At 34.5% G+C, this 20,461-nt stretch overlaps 1 protein-coding gene across 1 annotated transcript in view; it reads left to right on the top strand.

Moving 5' to 3' along the window:
• Nucleotides 1–13,780: 13,780 nt before the first annotated feature.
• Nucleotides 13,781–20,461, top strand: part of LOC149793916 (uncharacterized) — a 54,215-nt gene continuing 47,534 nt past the window's right edge. The window contains exons 1-3 of the mRNA XM_089969065.1: nt 13,781–13,899; nt 17,001–17,191; nt 19,603–19,773. Coding sequence (XP_089825191.1) covers nt 13,881–13,899; nt 17,001–17,191; nt 19,603–19,773 — 381 coding nt within the window. The 5' untranslated portion in view covers nt 13,781–13,880. The remainder of the gene's footprint in view (nt 13,900–17,000; nt 17,192–19,602; nt 19,774–20,461) is intronic.

Below are 20,461 nucleotides of genomic sequence, written 5' to 3'. Positions count from 1 at the left end.
TCTACACATTTAAGTATTGACCCTCCTGAATTTACTTCCCATGCGCTAGTTGTTACATGTATTCGCGGGAATGTATGGTGTTTTTTTTTTCTAACTCGCAGTCGTACAGTCCATTAATCGGGTTGGTTGTAAAGATTTTCCATATCAAAGTAAGCGGCTGTTCCTATTATTAACAATCAATTTTTACAAATGTCATTATCTATATCACTTTAAGTCACTTATTCCTCTTCTGTGGATCTAGCATTACAAACCGATTGCCAGTTGTCTTTGTTCTATATATAATTTTCTGATCATGAATATACAATAAAACAAGTTCGTAGTCTTATTTGTACGTGCCATATTTCCGAAGATATACGTCAAAACAAATAAATTACCAAATACAACATTAAACAACGCTTCGGGAACCACTGTACTATGGCGTACAAAACCGACATATATTGAAAATGATCCTAATGTAGCATCATTTTTAAATTTTGCTACCCCTATGTAAACGATTATTTCGTCATTTAAAATCGACCGTAGGTAGCAAAGGCTCCGAATAATCTCGAAAAGTGTTTAACATAATGATTGAATTAGACATTTACACCAGTGTCTAACACAAACGTCAGTAGTTTGATTATACCTTTATTTCCTATATTATCAACCACTTTCAATATCATGCTATTTGTCCCGAGTGGTACATCAGTTCTCGCCCATACGGGACATTATAGTTTTGCTTTTATAATTTGCGTACATTTATCTCACACTTCAATTGCTAGTGAGACATCAGAAAACCACCATTCTCCATCTTTGGTGAATGTACTGGATTTTCTAGTTTATCCTCATGATGTGTTTTGTTTATGCGATGCTACCAACCAGTCAGTACAAGGAAGTTTTCAACCTTTCTGCTATAGGAATAAAGTTAATGTGCGAATAACGTCACACACCAACTCTTTGGAAGACATCAATTTACTAGCAACGGGACAATGATATTTGAGTGCCAAACTGAGTTGGGTACCAGCAAATCTATTCTAATTCAGTTCTTGATCCTCTACACGTTTCAAGTAAACCAAGCAACCTTGGCTAGAGTCCGTGCATCATGCCTTCGCTCGTAAATGCTTTTCCTATTTTATGCATCCATTAGTCATTCTTAACAACTAAACGATAAAAAGAAATGGCCATGTGCTAGCAAGGCTAAATTCGTTCATCTATCTCCTCTCTCTCTCTCGCTGTGGGTTTGACACAAACACATACTCAAATCAAGTTTGTTTTTGTCGCCCGTTAAACGTCCCTCAATAAGATCAGCCAGCGTACTCAAAACTCAGGTTGATACAGTCGCTCTAACGATTTAAAAAGGGTCGGAAAATATGTTTTTGCAAGTACAAAACATTCAATGTATGATATACATCTATTTACCTATGTTCGGGTATGTCCTAATGACTTGCTGTACGTATAATTATCCATGGTTAAAAGCTCTACATGGAAAAATGTAAAACAGCTGTCTGTGTATTCTTCAGTCTAGACGATATTATGGACAATTGTTAACATGTTTCACTGATGAATGGCCATTGCTTTACCCTGTATTTTTATTATTGTTTCAAAAAGACGTGATACAAATAGATAGTCCTTTTTGTTCCAGGTATGTCGCCACGTATTTATATCAGTTTGTAACTCTCCCAATCTCTCTCTCTCTCTCTCTCTCTCTCTCTCTCTCTCGCGAATGTCAAAATTTTTTGCTGCAGACATAATTTACTGTAGCCAATTTATACGTGTAAAAAAGAAAAGTAACACATATAAATGTTAGAATAAAAATAGTATTTTTGAAATCTTACATCACATAAACAATATTATACCATAATCTGACATCTAAAATTCATATTTCTTTACCGATAAGAAGCTTGTACGTCAAGTAATTATACATAAAATTGGATGCATTCAAACTTTCTCTTCTCCGTCTGTCTGTCTGTCTGTCTCTCTTTGATATCGTTGTAGGGATTTTGTTTTGTCTTAGTTTGAGTTTTATTGGTTAAACGCAAGTTTTGTAGCACGGTGGAAAACTTGGAAGACCCCAGATGGAACCACTGTCGGACTTGATGTTACTGGCAAGCTATCCCAAGATCTACATTGGCTAAGACTGGAACCACGTGGACAGAGGTGAGAGGTCATGGATCTGTAAAAGCTAGCGCCTTAGACCACTCCACAACATGAGGCCCGGTAGAGATTGTGATTATGGTAAGGGAATAGTAGGATTGCTTAAAAGGACACTGCATTGGAGGGAGCTTTTCTTTGCCTATAAAGAGATTTGAGAGGTAGGTAAATATGCAGGTTCATTTTCGTTTATTAGGATTAAAAGTTATATTGATCCACTGCTCTTTCACATTCTACCCCTACCTCGTGTTGATAAATAACTATGATTTCTGTCAGTCAAACTCTGCTTTGAGTTGGAACGTGTAGAGAGGTCTGTAACCAGGTTTAGGGCATGAATATTAGGTCACTTTGTATTTGTCAATCAATGTAAATGTTCAAAATACATATAAATTTTCAACATTATATTTCCAGTCAGAGGTCAGAGTACCCACCTAAGTTAATGTTAATTTAAGTTAGAGACTGGATTGCCCCACGAATGTTTACGCTGTTGAAATACCTTTCTGCAAGTATCGTTCTTTAATTAGTTCAGTAACTGGAAATAATGGGCTCTTTTATCGTCTAATAATGTCTTTTCAGCGGTCAGTTAATTGCAATAGGAATAACATCGCTTCTTCGTAAAGCAGTGACTCGGCTGGAAACAGCATTTGAAGAACATTGTGTTCTGCTAACTCTGACTAAAATTAGATCTCCCCTGTCCTTCGTGAAGATCTGACAACGATCACTTAGAGGTCATGTTCTACTGGCCTATGATATTACTAAAATCAGAAATGTTTTTAAGCCAATCAGAAAAACAGTCTTATATCTTCGAGTTTGGAAGATTGAGAAGTATGTCTAAATAGCATCAATGTGTGGTGAAGGCTCCGATTCACTTTCCGGTTTCTAAAAGCTGCATTTCCATTCGCTAATTCAAAAGTCACCAGATAATACTCCCTATGCGGTCGCTGTCAGATAGTCAGGTATGAAAGTGGAGGTCTGATGTAATCAAATGGTTTGCTGGTTAGACACAAAAGCTGCGGGACATGCACATTAGGGTACAAAGTTTCAGGGAAATACTCTTATAAAAGCTGTCACAACGCGTCTGAAAATTGTTGAAAAGGATAACTCCAGCTTTCTGAAAAAGGCAAAGCAAGAAACACATCAATCCCAAGAACATCAAATTCCAGTGTTTAATAAAGTACTATTACTTATCATATTTTTAGCTTGTATCAAGTGGGAGAGTTAACAAATATTTGATTTTTAAAGGTCTTTCACACAACACATGAATATGGATGACTATCATGCACCCAATTTTGTACTTAAACATAAGCAACAGGAACAATAGGCCATTAGTGTACACACGTCGGATAACATGGATTGAAAGTTTAACCTGAACTGAGGAAGATGTGTGACCTTGAAGAAAGGCAATACATGACCGCAACATAACATGTCATTATTGACATCAAGTTGACATCTTATGCGGATGCAAGCGATGAAAACGTCTTTGAGGCGAAACGAGAACTTTCTAAATACTAACTGCCTCATTTGAGATGTGTATTTCTTCGGACATTCAAAGACGTTACGTTTTAAATTTATTGTACCGCCGTTGGGAACATCAAATCCTATTAATTTCGTTCTAAATACGGATGCACTGGTTAACATGTTTTAAAATATAACAATAGTTAGAGCATTGGCGACTCAAATACCACAATTCAAATTCAGCTATATATACACTCAGAGCCCGTTTTGCAAGATGAACGCTTCAATATGACGTTGAGAAAGAGGAAACAAACTTGTGCAAGTTTAGTTCAACAGTCTCAGGATTATAAAAGTAAAGTTCTTACAAAGCTGGTCATACCTTGATTATAGTAAACATTTGCGAATCAGAATGAGTACTCATATTGTACATAAAAATTGGAAGACGGGATAATTTCGATAAAGGAATCTTTCCACGTTGTAATGAGTTGGTAGGGAACTAATAACATTATATATTTCCATATTCGTTCATTGATAATAACAACAATTTATAGAGGGACCAAATGTGTAGATTCTGGTTCAATATTAATACACAAAATTTTCCAACTGGACTCAACACTTTTACACGCAATTTTACTACCTGCCTCAAACTGCTATTACACACAATTTTACAACCTGACTCAATACTACTACAAGCAATGTCAAAACCACACAATTTTACAACTCGACTAAAATGCAACACGGAATTTTAGAACCTGACTAGGTATTATTACATACAATTTTACTACTTGACAATATTACCACATGCAGTTTTAGGAACGAAACAAGATTATTACATACAAATAATTAGTTTATCATGATGATGATAATAATGAGATTGTACATTGGCATAATTTGACCAAATGTACTGATATACTAAGGACTGTCCATCAGAAGAGTCAGCATGTTAGAATTATTTGTATAGTTGATGTTTGTATTTATAATAATTGCACACTACGATAGATGCAATTATTCGAAAATACATGATGCGGCATTCCGATTTTGGTAACAACTGGAATATATAAGTATTGGACTTTAACAGACAATATGAATCCATATTATGGAATTTAGGTAGTTGTTTTTACCTTAAAATCAGAAGTTTTGTCGGGGAAAAAACATTTGCCCAGGTAATCTTGCATTAACATAATCTCGACATTAAATGATAAGAGCACGCACAATAACATGCAATGTACATAGCCAATCACAAATGAAGATTTGAGGAAAAAAAGTCATAAAATATTAATAGGCTTAACGTCGTCACGGCATTTCGAAGACTATGGTGTCGTGTTTTTCGAATGTATTTCATCTAGCTTTTGCAATCGATAAATCCATATTTAATGATGTTACTTTCTTCTTAAAGAGAAAGTATCGTATCAAATGACTGACATATCGTATTTATTTGAAAGATTTTAGGGGACATATCAACGTTCTATTCCAGTCATGGTTAATAAATCTCTGAAGGAGACAATTCCAGAAGGAAAACGAAGCTTAATAATAGCCCAAAGTTATGACAGTTGGTTATATCCCATGATAAGTGCAGTAGGATGCAAAGCCTTAACAAATAAGAACCATGACTTTGCTGGTACCTTGCCTAAACAGCCAGTCATATCTAACAGACCTGTAACTACTAAAACATGTCTCCAGATTCGATTACTATTGATGTCATTCACACACGTGGTTCTCTAACTTTAGTCTGGAAATTTCCATTGTAGGCATTCGTCGAGATCTTATCTCTGATTCGGTCTGTGATTGATACAAAACAAAGGCAAGAAACAAAACACATACTATTTACTGTAGCACATATATCAACATGGTAGGAGATTGTGCAGTCTTATCATTGGTATAAAATAATAATTAAGTTCATATGAAGAAAGAACTGTAAATTACATGTTTGGAATAAACTCTTTTTGGATTTAAAAAATATTGTAGCTTGTAGTTCCTATTAAAGGAATATATATTTATCAACCTTATATTAGAAGTTTTGAAATGTACAAACGCATTAATATATATTAATTCTTTTGTATCATTCCTATTCATGAAAAACGCTACCATCAGCTTAAAAGTGTCTGCGCATATGTTATTTGAATGGCAATGAAAAGAGAATTTTGACACATATCCCTGTATATATTCCCACAAATCTTACAGTTCACCTCAAATTAAAAAAATGTAACTCAGATCAATGCATTAAGTTTGACTTGGATATCATTATTGCAAAAACAACACAAATATTCATCTGAGAACGGTTCTGGATAAAAATGCGAAGCAATTTGGTTCGGTGTCTCATATCCTTTTCTTTCTTTGTGGAGGACGACGTTTAAAGCTAAAATTATATTTTATTATTTTGTTTTCTTTTAATCAGTCTACTGACAAGTTTAATAGGGAAGGTGCACGCTTTAATTTGTTTTGCCTCTTGGCAGAAAATATTTGTTTGTTCATAGAGTTGATCCTTAATTCTGATTAAATAGGGCGAAAGTTAACTACCTCATTGATAATGGGCAGAAGTGGTTTTACTCAGTAGAAAATCTCATCGCATACATAAACATAATATAATGTAATGTCTGCCTTTGGTATGGACTCTACGATAGAACGCTAGTGTTTATTTCCCCGATGTCAACTTGCAGATTGATGAGCAATATTAACGTAACGTCTTCTCTCACACAGAATAAATTATTGAAACAGGTGTTGTAATTTCCCTAAAACAAGGCGGAAACTATTAAATTGTTCCCGATAAACCTGACACTGTCAGAAATTTCATGTTTTCGATGAACTGGAAGCTTCAGAAAATCTAGTAAGTAAACAAGAATGCTGAAACGAAACGGAAATTCAAACGTTTTCACTTTAGTTGCGTAATTGTAAACCCCAAAGAAACATATAATCTGTCTGGATGAAATCTACATGAAATCTGGAAATGTCAGAGAGGTGTTTGAATAGATTTATTGAAATTCAAACTGTATGATTCCAGACAGCCCTGAAACTAACAAGATGTATATACTCTGTGCTAAGAAATGTCATGAGACTACATGAAAACTTCAACTGGCTTCGATAATTTGAATAAAACCAAATTTGCACAAATGTCGTTACCATTTCTGTTGTCAAGAACCTCACTTTATTCAGTGATTTCCATGATCCTGGTTCCTTGCATAATATCCAGCTGTAGCCACTCTAGCAAAACTATATTAAATGTCTTGGATGAATGTGTCATCCCATCAGAACACATATGTGAACAGTCAAAATTATATTCATTTGAAACATTTAATCGTTGTTTTCAAGGATACGGAAATGGGTGGACAGGAATTGAAAATCTTTGTAACGAATCCAGACTCATGCTACAAACTGTTCTGTAGGAATTTGTACTTTGACATTCTATACAATCTGCCTGTGTATGTGTGTGTAAGTGTGTGCTTGCGTGTGTGTGAGACACAAACTGAAAGATAGATCAAGCATACAAATTCAACAAAACCCTAATGACCTTTCTTTACAGCCGCATCTATTTATATGCGTGTACGTATGTGAAACAGAAAGAGGGCCCGAGATACATTTGTATGTAGCCCATAGGTACATACGTTATTCGTTACATATGAGATATTATTCGCTAAAAGGTACTTTATACTACCAATATAGAGCACTGTCTTCCGGCGAGAACATTAAATTTACGATAATCAAAACTTTTGAACTTTATAAACGATTTATAAAGGATAGGCTTATGAAGCTTTTGTAACAATGGATGCAATAAAATCTTACAAACTGGAGCCCTATTGTCCTTTTTCCCGCTGTCTATTCATACTCATCCTAAATGTGAAACATATGGACACAGAAGCCTGTTTGTTACTATTGGTGAGTAACATATCTTCTATTTCACGAGTGACTGATCAATATATCGGCTTCCATGCTTTTCTATCTCTGTCTCTGTATTTTTCTGTCACACACACACACACACACACACACACACACACACACACACACAGAGAAACTTTCCAATTGTCAGGCAATTGCGATTTTTGTAATGGCTGTCCAACGTTAATTTTTAGTTGTCTCTATAATCCATTGACCCTGAAAATTTCAGATTAAGGCCACACAGGCACATCATGTTAAGATACTAGCTTTTTCCACCAAAATACCAACGGTGGCCTAAGGTTTATTTCCAGTCTTGTTCTATATTTTAAACAACAAATTATTACAAGAAGTTCTCAAGTGAATTTGTACTGACGCGTTTTACATCGGTAGATGGAAACAAGTTGCTGAGATGTTGTTCCCAGTTACCTCAGATATGAAAAGTAACTCCAAGATGTTTCTGATTTTTGAGGAAGGCTAAAAGTTCTATTTTAATATTATACTTCAGGAAATGAGATTGATGATTACGCAAAACTAGCAGTACTTGACTGAGAATGCTATTATTAAAGAATACTCGTGAAATTGTTAATAGTTTGAATGAAATACAGCTATATAGTTCCATTCAGGATCTTAATATGTTTGTTTAGTTTCTGATAATCATGTTTTTTGATCGTGCGCAAGTATTGTCAACCTTATTGTCCCTTTCCTGTATATTTGTTTGGAGATAACAGCAGTGTAGATGATGATTTAACTTTCGATCAATATATACAATATATCATTGTACTATTACAGACCGACATCCCAAGTATACTAAAATAGTATTATTAATTATACTTACAATAGTCAAGTAGGAGACTTTCCAATTTAATTCGTGACTGTTCCTGAAGTTAATGTCCTTTCTAATGCACTGGATCCAGCTATGGATTACATGTGTCAGAGATTGATTATAATAAATGCAATAAACTGAATACGAAAAGTGCAAAACTAGTATCTAACTAGCCTGAACGCTTTCGACTCTTTTTCAATGGCAAATACAAAACATAGACAAGACAAAAAAAGCAGAAAAACCGTTGTGTTTGCAAAACGTTACATGACTATTGATACAGGAATGAAACCTTTAAATTTAATATATTTCAAATAGTTTATTTCAACTTGTTTCGGAAGATGGAAAATATTTTATGTTGACCTAGAACACAACGGGCCATAAAGACATATGTTATTTTATGTAAATTTATGAAAGAGCAAATTATAACCCGGATATTATATTGTTTTAGTAGTAATTATATAATATTGAGTGACTACTAAGCAAATGCAAAACATTATTTAAACGAAAATGTGTCGGCTGCAGAAAGAATTTTTTTTTGTGTTCATGACTGTCTTTTTTTAGTCTTTTTGGTTTAAACCGCTTGGTTTCAATGTTCTAAGGCGGCGTATGCAGTAAGATTCCTTTTCTTTTCTGGTTTCGGAACTCCAGTTGGGATTGTGAACAACTGCATTAAGTATTATACCACTGAAAGTGTGGCTATGGGAAGAGAAGTGTTCTGCGACTAAGCTTCTGTACGGCTTTTTTGTTATCCAATCAGATCTATGAGGGTTGATCCTTTTGTGTAGCTTTTCAGTTCCTCCTACATACTGAATGCTAGAGATCTTACATGTGATGAGATAAATTAATTGTCTGCATATTTTGTTTTGACCAATTATGTTTAGTTTATCTCTAGTCACTGTGGTAGAAAATGTCCTGGTCTTTATGATATGTTGTTGACAGGTTTGCACCTTTTATCACCAAAGGGGACAGATTTACTAAGGTCTTCTAGGTTAGTGATTGGCTTCAGCTTCGCCCTGCCTAGGACGTACTTGAGAATACTTGGTCTCTGGTAGACTACAACAGGTTTGTTATGAGTATTAACTTTATTTCATTACACATGGTCAAAACAAAACGTGCAAAACAAAAAATGTAATTTATCTAGTTTTGCACGGTTGGTTGTCAGTTTATTGCATATTCATATAGGTCTTATCTTCCACCCTCCAGTCTTGTTTGTTTGTTATTCCTTAGCGGGAGATAACTCAAGATAATATTAGTCCAAAGGCATGTGAGTTAGATATTTCACATAATAAGTAAGGCAATATGCATAGCCCTAATGAATAAGATCCTTGTGGTCGTGAGTTTGCCTGTACCTGACATAAAGTTGCAAACAAATCTAATATTATGTAACTACTAAAACATGTCTCCAAATTAACTGGTATTAATGTCAAACTCACAACCGCTTCACTAAATTCAGTCAGGAAATGCATATAGGAAGTATCCTGTCTTATGCGGACTTTGATTGATACAAAGTAATGACAGGAAACAAAACAAAGGCTATACTTACAAAGACACATTTATGAAACTGGGCAAAAACTGAAGAGACTTTTATGTTTGATATAAAATATATCATTTTTTGGGGGACACATAACTGTACAGTATATGTTTTATATAAACTATTTCGGAATTTAAGAATATGGCATCATGTATATCATAATATTGAAAATCAGTCAGTCCGACTATAAAAAGGTGTTTAATATTCATTCCATTCAATCAGACATCTGCTCATGTTATTTTCAGCTGCATTTGTAAGCAAGGAGAGGGAGTTTTGTTTTATTTTGTTTAGCAAACAAATACTACTCTTTCCTCTTGGCTGGTAAAATGATTTTGCTCATTCTGTTGGTCCAGACGCCGAGAAACATCGCGTGAAAAGAAACCACTTTTTTTGATAGGAGACAAAAAGCTATTTTGACTTTGTAGATATTCCAAGCCGCAACCATTTATACATACATAGTGTCTGCCATTATTATGGACTGTTTAATAGAATAATAACGTCTTCTATAATTGTCATATAGCAGATTTGATGGCAAATACGGACGTAACTCCATTTTAATCTTCCAGTAGCAGGTAAACATACTTAGAATCTGTCATTTGAAATTAGTATTGCTATTACCGGAAGCAGGACGGAAAATATTCAGCTACTAGAACTTTAATGATTTAAGTGGAACCTTAAGAGTAACTAATCAGATCCACAAATACGGAAATTATACAGAAATTTGAACTGTAAGCCCCCGAAGCAGCTGAAAACTGCACAGAACCACATATAATCCGTCAGGATGAAAACTGCATGAGCACGCTGCTCTTGATCTAGCTGGAAATAAATATTTCGTGTTAAGAAACAACAGAAGCTATAATAAATCTTGGTGTAGCTTTCATAGACTGAAACGTAGATAAAATCAATTTTGAACACATTACTGCACGATTTTCTTTGTCCACAAAAGTGATTTCATGCTGTGATCGCCCTGATCGTCGTTGAGCCAATCGGAAGGTTTCATGTACGTTTATTTTTTGTATCCACTCAAGTAAACCTGGATTAAATATCTTAAATGGATACGTCAACCCATTGAAACAAATATGTGAAGGGATGTTATCATTCACCATACAATGCAGAATCATAATAGACAGAGACCCAGAGAAAGGGAGAGAAATAGTGACTGTGACAGAAACAATATATTACTGCGACCGCTAGTACTATAGCGCTAGACAGGCCTTGGAGGATTTAAAAGAAAAATCGCAGAAACATTATATCTTTTAAGTGTAGGTAAAATTTAATTTATATAAGGTTCCATGTTATGAACTAAACGCGAAGTTTCCTTCACAGGCCAATCAAGAGAACCAATAGTGGTATAGAATTGCACTTTATATTATAACTGGAGCCATGGGTTAGCTTGGACAAATCAGTTACAGACCCAAACGGGAAAATAACATTTGGCGGCCATAGGTATTTTGATGAAAAGTTGTAGTATTGTAATATAATGGGTCTACTTTAGCGTGCAAACCTAACGTTGCAACTAGATGGAACTGTTTGTCCTCTAACTGAAATCATGATGGTCTGAGGATTATAAGTAAATTCACAATTTGAGGACAATAGAAAGTTAACATTAGGTCTCCACTTGTAAGTGCATATGAGGACAAGAGAAAATCCTGTGTTAAAAAATGCATCTAGGTCTAATATGATGGGTCTGTTTGGCCTCTATAGAAAATCCAGTGAAGATATGCGGATTATAGGGAGAATGAGAATTAACACTAGGCCGCAGTTACGGAAATTGCAATGGGGAGATAATGGGAAATTAACATCAGGCACCCATGTTAGAAAATGAATGGGGGAAAAGAATTGTCTGAAGAAATGATTGACTAGTTTGTCGTTTATGCAGTCATTCTGGTGAAACGTATATACAATGCAATGGGTTTGGTTTGGCGAGTGTATCAGAAGTGAGAGATACAGAAGTAAATCAAGTCTAAAAAGTGTTAAACACGCAAATGACATTTTTCACAGCCCATCTAGTTCTCTTTTGGTGTGTGTGTGTGTGTGTGTGTGTGTGTGTGTGTGTGTGCCTGTTTGAGTGTGTGAAACAGAGTGAAAAAAGAAAACAAGTATAGCAACAACTGAAAACCCTAATAACCTCTCTACAAAGCCTCTCTAGATTTATGTGTGCGTTTGTGGTTCTATGTGGCAGAGAAGAAAACGAGTGCGTGTGAGATAGATTGGGCATAGATACATACGTTAAACATCTAAAAGTAGAGACATTCCTCACCAATAGTAACAATGTGTTTCCTGATCTTCATAGGTTTTACATAATACTTGATTCTGCGTTAACGATGGAAGATTAATATTAGACCTTCACAGTTTTGTAGGATTCCTGCGAATGTGGCATAGCGTTATCCTTTATAAATGTTGTATGAAGTTAAAGATGGGAGTAGTAAAATTGTGGCTTTACTAATTTAGAGATTCTTGCTAGAAAATTACTCCTTATGCTGGCATTATCAAGTCAGACAGAATTTACATTCATCAATATCTTGTGATCTGCAAGGAATCTGATAAATTGACTGACTTCTGCTTAGCTTAGGTACCCTTCAAAATTGCGCCTATAATGAACGATGGCTGAATTTCCTATGTGTGGTATTATCGAGGTCTTAAGTTATTCAAATGTAGTAGCCATTCTGATACTGACCAAATTCGTTAGAACATTATAAAAATCTGCAATCGATCTAGACACGCACTGAACTTATTTACTGCCTATACCAAAGGTAACGGGTTTATATCCTAGTAAGGTTAGGAATAAAGAGACACATAATATAACATATAACGCTATCGGTGGGGCGTATACTTTCATACATTCGATTTTGTAATCAAAATAAGATTTTCCTTGAAAGGTTATAGTTAAACTAAACTTAACATATTGAATGTACTCATTAAAAATCACTCAAAGAATGCAAGTTATCGAGATTTACGATTTTCATTAGATATCAAACAGACTCGTCATGGAAAATATGGGATTTTCCATTGTCCTCAAAATCAAACTAAACTGGAGGCCTAATGTTACTTTCCAATTGTTCACCTGGTTTTATTTCTATAATGGGGCTCTAACGTTAATTCCTTTGTCACTATAATCCGTTAACCTCAGGATTTCAGACTGGGGCCAAACAGACCCATCATGTTACAATGCTGTTATTTCCCACGTAAATACCAACGGCGGCCTAATGTTAAGTTCCAATGTGGGTCCATAATATTTAAAACAACTTTAAGGAGTTATTAATATAAGTTTGTGTTTACTTGTTTTAAATGTATTCTCAGTTTTGGGGCAAATGCAAAAATGTTGTCCATACGTCGTCCAAATGTGTTTAAGATGCTAAACATATGTCCAGTGTGTGTCTGATTGTCAACGAATGGCAAGACCTCGGTTTTGAAATTTTCTTTAAGAAAGAGGGTTTCCTTATATGACTGCAACTATTAATGTTTGAATGAGAAGACTATTTTAAAACTTTATTCAGTGAAACTTAAATAGTTTTTTTACAACACGAAATGATACAAAGCTATGCAGTTACATTATGGTTAGTACAATAGTACATTTGAACATGCTTTCTTTTTTGAGAATCGTGTAGTATAATAGTACAAAAGTATTATCAGCTATGGCATCCATTTTCTGTATATTCATTTGAAGATACCAGCTTGGTAGATCAGAATTTAACTTCCAGTCGACATATATATATATATATATATATATATATATATATATATATATATATATATATATATATATATATACATATATATCATAGATTACTAAAACGTTACGGTCTTACAACCCATCGATACAGGAATTGTGAATTATACTTAAGTAGTTAAGTAGAGGACTTCAACATTTAAGTGGTGACTTCCTAAATATAACTTGAATGTGCTTTAACGTTGTACGATATACACGTATTATATATTACGTTTATGAGAAGGAACGAAATGTTTACTGATTAGCAAGATGTTGTTCAGATACTGTTGGATTAAGCTGCTTGTGCTCGAAATAGTTCAATCCAGCAATCGAGTTAGTTCTGTAGATTTTCCGTATCAAGGTAAATGACGATTCTTCTTATAGGTAAATATTATTTACCAGTGTAATTATCAATATCACTTTCATTCATGTTACCCCTTAGGGGGATTCTGGCATTTACAAATTGATTATCATTATTCTTTACTCTATGTATTAGACATTTTGGGTGATGCATTTACACATAAATTAATCGGGAAAGCGTTTCTATTTAAAATAACTCTGATTATTGGTCAAATCAATTACGAGAATGTTGCCAAATGCAAGTTAAACAATGCGTTGAAAATACTGCAATATGGCACACAATACCAGAATATATTAAAAAAGAGCACATGTTGCATCGTACTTAATGTTGTTATCCCTGCATAAGCGATTTATTCGTGATTTAAAATGCATCGACCGTATTCTGACCGCAAAGTCTCAGAAAAATCAACGCACATTACTAATAGGGTTTACATAACGATGTAATTTGACCTTTGCACAAGTCTCTATCAAAATAGATTTTTAATCGAATGTTTTCCTTACGTCAATAATTTGCTTGTTTCATTATTTCCAAGTTTGTCAAAACAATGTCAATATTATTTTGCTTGCCTCGAGGGTAAATCAGATATTGCCTGTATGGGATCATACAGTCTTTCTATTTTAATTCGATAACAGCTACGTCACACTTCGTGCGACAGAAAATATATATCTTCCTCAATCGTTAAGGAATATACTGAATGTTCGTATATTTTCCTTATATGTACTACGATGGGAAGTTACCAATCAACCACTGCAATTCAGAAGGAAGTTTATAAACTTAGCAGTAGAAAAATAAGGTTACCGTCATGTAAATGACCTAACTAACTATAACGGGTGCACAGACTGTCCAGTTATCAGTCTGGATCGGGTAACCGCGAGACCAAACAGTGTAATCAAACACATTGTATACAGATTGTGCATCGATCCTTGGCTCATGTATACCCTGATGGGTGTTCAAAGACTCAGAGACCTATGTCATCAATTTTTATCAGACGTTGGCGATAATTACCAGCACTGTTCCCTTTTTCAATATCTTTGTATCATTCTTATTGCATACGAAATGAAATGTACACGTCGGTCTCAGGCTGGGAGTGTCCACCCTCTCTTGACTTCGCTCTCCTACTCTCTCTCTCTCGCTCTCTCTCTCTCTCTCTCTCTCTCTCTCTCTCTCTCATAATTTCACGTATAATCTATAACGATAGCACATAAATTAAGCTATGATACTTTGGAACCTAATTCAACATTGAAACTGATCTTACTCGAAGGATATAAGTTCCACTTTATAAAATGTTATATTCGACATGCGTTTCATGTGGTGTGCTATTTATTCAAAATCACGTTTAAAGAACCTTACCACAGAAAGATCTAACACCGTTTTCTGGTATGATATCTTAGCAAAGAAACCTTAGTCCGGAAGAAATATGCATACATGCAAGAATGTTAACGAAACTAATGTCATTCTACTTTCTTGTATCAAGTAGCGATATAATCTTTACTGTTATAATTTGCTAACCCATCGACTACGAATTCCTTCTAAATTAAATATATTCCCGCAAATGTTTGATTGTTACATCTTCGCCTGGATCAATTCTAAGCAACTTCTTGATGAATATAGGACTCTCATGACCAGACACGTTATAAATGAAGCGCCTTGTGAATTTTGGATTTTAGTAGCTTAAGCTGCATTCGTACAGAGTACACGTAGAGGACTTGATCATTTCCATAGTGGTAGTCTTTGGGATTTTTTTGGTTCTTATTTCATTCTTTGACGTTCTAGTCTCGGACGATGACGCTCATCTTGCGATGTCTGTCTTGGCCCTTGTACCAAAGTTTGCACAATTATAATAGTTTCCTGCGTATGTATTCCACTGGATTTGTGAGATTCAACATGTCCTTTATTAATAAATATTTCATCGCAATGTCTATGTTTTGCTTTCTTGCAGAAAGTCAGTAATTTGTTATGATTCTGGTTAAATTTGATGTTTGAATTTAGTTCATTTGCTGTTCTTGATTCAGCTGGAAAACAATTTAATTTGGTAACCTTTTTGCAGATTAAGCATATTACTTTGCAAAGTTATCTATAATATTTATTTACCTACAGTTATAGGCCTATTGTTTTCAATTTGAGTGCTTTTTTAGTACAATCGTGACATTTTTTTTCTTGTCATATTTTGTTGAGCAATAAACATGTCATGTAGCGAAATATACGCCATAAGAGACAATTAATAACATTTTAAACAGTAGGTTATTAAGGCATGTAAAGCAATTATTATAGAAAACTAAGTGCAACTTTGTTTTACCCTTCGTGACCTTCCAATGAATGAGATAGGAAATACTTTGCGACAAAGATATTTTGATGACTGTAATTAGTTTTAACCTTCGTGACCTTCCAATGAATGAGATAGGAAATACTTTGCGACAAAGATATTTTGATGACTGTGATTAGTTTTCAATTTAGCAAACAAATACGCTATGAGTCGGAATATATTCTACCAATACTACTGAAGTTAGGTTTTTATTAAATATATTTCCCTCGAATTCCTATTCAACTCAGTTTCAATGTTCAGCTGTCTCTATTAATTAAATAATTGCAGGGTAAATTTAAACTCATGAAACCATATTATGAAAATGATACGGTGATTGCTTGTGTGAATGTTTGTGGTTATGCTTGGTACATTGCATACGTATTTTTACATTGATTTGTTTTACATGATGGTCGTCTCCCTTAACTGAAGGGAAAGAAAGAACTATATTTTCAAAGTCCGTTTAGTCATCCTGCCATCAAATATTGACAAACAGGTGTTTGAAAAATGCTAGATCTCGCGTTCCTTTGAAGCGACATAAATGATTATTACTTTAAATAGTGTTCCAAACTTATTAATCTGGCACAATGGCTGTTAGCATTATTATATTGTCCCAATGTAATTTCTAAACTTAAAATCTGTTCACGAGCATATGTTTTTTTTTCTGACCGTCCTTTCAGCCCAAGAAGAAACACAAACTGTTACCAAATGTAGTTCTCACCAAATAATATAACTATGGTTAGTTACTATTATCAAATAGATATGCAAACTCTAGAAATGGTAGAGAATTGTAATTTTGTAGGATACTGTATTTTTCTTTTTCAGACCACCTTGTGTGTCACGAATACCTTGTGTCTGGAACCAAGTACAATGTATCCGACGAACAGCTGAACGCTTCCTCGCAGTTCAGTGATCTTCATGCAGCGAAGTGGGGAAGATTAAATACGGTCTACGTCAAAGGCAAACATATTGGAGGATGGGCGGCTGGTGATAAAAAGCCCCCACATTATATAGAAGTTAGTATTTAAACTAAAGGAAACAAAAAAAGATAAAGATAAAACGCATTCAAGTCAAAATAAAACAGACCAATGTATATATATCCAAAGAGAATGAATAATACATTAAAAGGCAGATTAATTGGTCATTTGGCGGACTAATTTTTGAAGATATGTACGAATATTGAATTATGAACAAATCAGTGCTTGTTTTTTTACGGCGCACCTGCACTGTTAGGCTATTTAGAGCCATACTTAAGGTTATATGTATGAACAATACAAAGTGATAAGTGACCAGCGATATCAAAACCAAATAGTTGAAAGTAAAAGGAGAAGATGGTAAGAGTAATATAAAAGCTTCCCGATCAACGGGGAAATGTAAATGGTATATGTTAATAAAAACAGATGAGAAGTTATTGAAAATAAGGGATGGTGTAATACATTATATAAACATTCTCAAGGTGATGACATAAAAGTTATAGTTTAGAGTAAATGCTTACTTCTTTCAGGAATTCTAAACACAAGTGATGTTAATATTTTCAAAACGTTCCTTCATGTTGTGTACATTGTAATACTGATCGCTCGTAGGTTGCAGGTCGAAACACACTATCAAAAAATGTTTAACAGTGAATGGTTCATTGCAAGAAACACACTCTGGTGGGTCTTTGCCGTTTCGTATGTGGGAGTGGCTTATATAAGTATGACCAATTCGAATTCCTGCAATGACTACCCGCTCCCTACGGATGGTTATGTAGGAAGGAGTCTGTTGTAGTGTTGGCTTGAAGTCGTGAAGTTTATTATTCACTGCATGATTCCACGATGCCTGCCACTTCTGGCGTTAAGACTCTTTGATACTAGGTTTAAAATCAGTATACGGTATTTTAAAATCAGATGGTTCGAGGGTAAGGGTAACTTTATCAGCGGGATCTGCTTTTTCTTTACCTGTAATACCAATAAAGCTTGATAAAGAACAGTATACTATATTGTGCAAGGTACTCAGCTAAGTATTTTTCACGATAATATTGGTTAATATTGCGTTCTCCAGTTTTCTATTGTGTAGTGACTGAAGTATTGATAGTGAGTAAGGGAAGATGACGCTGTTTATAATAAGTTTGTTTTCGATATATTGCAGAGCAAGGTCTATTGCTCTGATTTCGGCTGAAAAACTTGATGTATCATTTGGTAAGCGAACGTTTTTTATTGTGTGTTTGCAACTAACGAAGGCTGCAACAGCCTTTTTCTCATCTTTTGATTCATCAGTATAAATTCTTGTGTAGTTTTCAAAATCGTTGAGGAATTCATGAAAAGAGTTGTGAAAGATGGAAGGTTTTGTCTCGGATTTTTTTCCATCGTAGAGGATAAAAAGTAATTTTAGTTGTTTAAGTAGCAAGGGACGTGTTTCGGAGATGGACGTTTTCTGAATGTTAGAAAGATCAATTATGGTACTGTCAAGGCTGGATGATTTTCTAATGCCAAAGGAAGGTATGGTGTTTGGTATATCTTCGTATAAGGTTTTGCATTTTGGTTGAAAAACAGCTGAGAGAAAAAGAAACAGGATTCAGAGGGCTAGATCTTAATATGAGAGCATACTGTGCAGAAAGATTTTATAAAGGTGTCCAGTTTGGAGCGAATAAAAGTTCTATATAAATTGAGCATGACGTTTCTATCAACACCTTAGTCAATGTGGGCTACCTACTTTAAGTAGATCTAGAGATTTGAAGAATTTAGTTTTTAAGTTCTTTAGGTGTGGGATAGGTGTTCCGTCCAGCGTGAGTTTAAGTTCATCACGATGTTTTAGTAACTGACAGAAATATATACATACCGTTTTTGATTTCGAGATTTTGGAACCGTTAGTAGTGGCACAATTTCGAAACTTGTTGATATTTTGTTGTAGTTGTCTTTCAATTGTATGCATGTGCTTTGATCGAAAACATTTTAGAAAATCATCAAAAGACCAAATAACAAGATCAAATTAAATTAACTGATTTAACAAACTCATATATGTTTTCAAGGTTGAATTACCGCAATTTTTATTTTCTTGAGATAGGAAATGATATTACATTAAGATTATCATTATTCAAACGTCATTCAATGAAAATGATATACGGAATATTGGAATATAGTCCCATACCTTGCCAATCTCTTTTCAGTAGAATAAAACCAGCAGTTTATGCATTAAGATAATGAAGGCGATCGATTAATGCAATTGAAACTATTTATTGTAATTATGTATATGGTGTCCGCATACACAAAGAATGACAACGCGCATTTACCTCATTTGAATGCTGCTGTATGATGTTTCTCAGAACCTAATTATCCTACGTAAATTATTCTTGATGCGGATGTGCCATGTATCGATATATAGACATTAGGTATGATCATTTTTATAAAAGTTCCAGTTAAGTGGTCATTGTATTATACATTTGTTCCAGGTTCGCCTGGATGAGTTGAGTATTATCCAAGCTATCGCAACGCAGGGAAGGAATATAACTGGAGAATCTGCACAGAAGGAACAGTACGTCACCAATTATCATGTTTATTACAAAACGGACGATGCAAGAAGATGGGATGCTGTACGCGGAGGACCTGGATATGAACCAAAGGTAAGTAAATGTTACTGGGGTACGTTAACGTGTGATTATTGATAATCATCACTTTAAATTATCTACGCAACGACATGTCAGTCACCTACTCCCACTGGGGCATAGATGTTTTATAGCAATGATTATCATAGAGTCTCCTTTAACCAGTCAGGAAAAGGATTGTACATCCGATCATGGAGGACAAAAGGAGGGTTAAATGGTACATTCATTTCAGTATAATATGTAAAGCCTTTAGTAATCAGATAGAAGTTTAATACGAGTAGCAGATACTGGCCAGGAAATGACTTACATTAGAAGCAAATTACGGTTTTGTACAACTGATTAAAAATATCACGGCATCTATTGAAGATACATATGCAATAGTCATAAGTTTCGAAATAAAATAAACATTTTAGCTTGCAACATAAACCAAAATAACTGTGGAAAATTCGAAAGTGCCAAAATAGGAAATCGGATTATGAATAAAAACAAATCATCGTGTAGACTGTGTATTAAAAAAAATAGCCAAGCTCATTCATATAGATTTGAAATCTAATCTGTAAATATCATTTTATATGTTACTTTACAATGGAAAAACGATAGAATGAATGCCTCGTTAGAATACGTTTGAAACATATACATGTTAAGGTCTTCGGCTATATAAGAATTATAAAAGCACACCTTTATATGACATAAACTTGACCATTTT

The sequence above is a fragment of the Sinohyriopsis cumingii genome, chromosome 8 (assembly GCF_028554795.1).
Source record: "Sinohyriopsis cumingii isolate HCF-2022 chromosome 8, ASM2855479v2, whole genome shotgun sequence".
In the NCBI taxonomy this organism is placed as follows: Eukaryota; Metazoa; Mollusca; class Bivalvia; order Unionida; family Unionidae; genus Sinohyriopsis; species Sinohyriopsis cumingii.
Note: the sequence above shows the minus strand (reverse complement) of the source record. Positions and strands in the feature narration are given on the sequence as shown.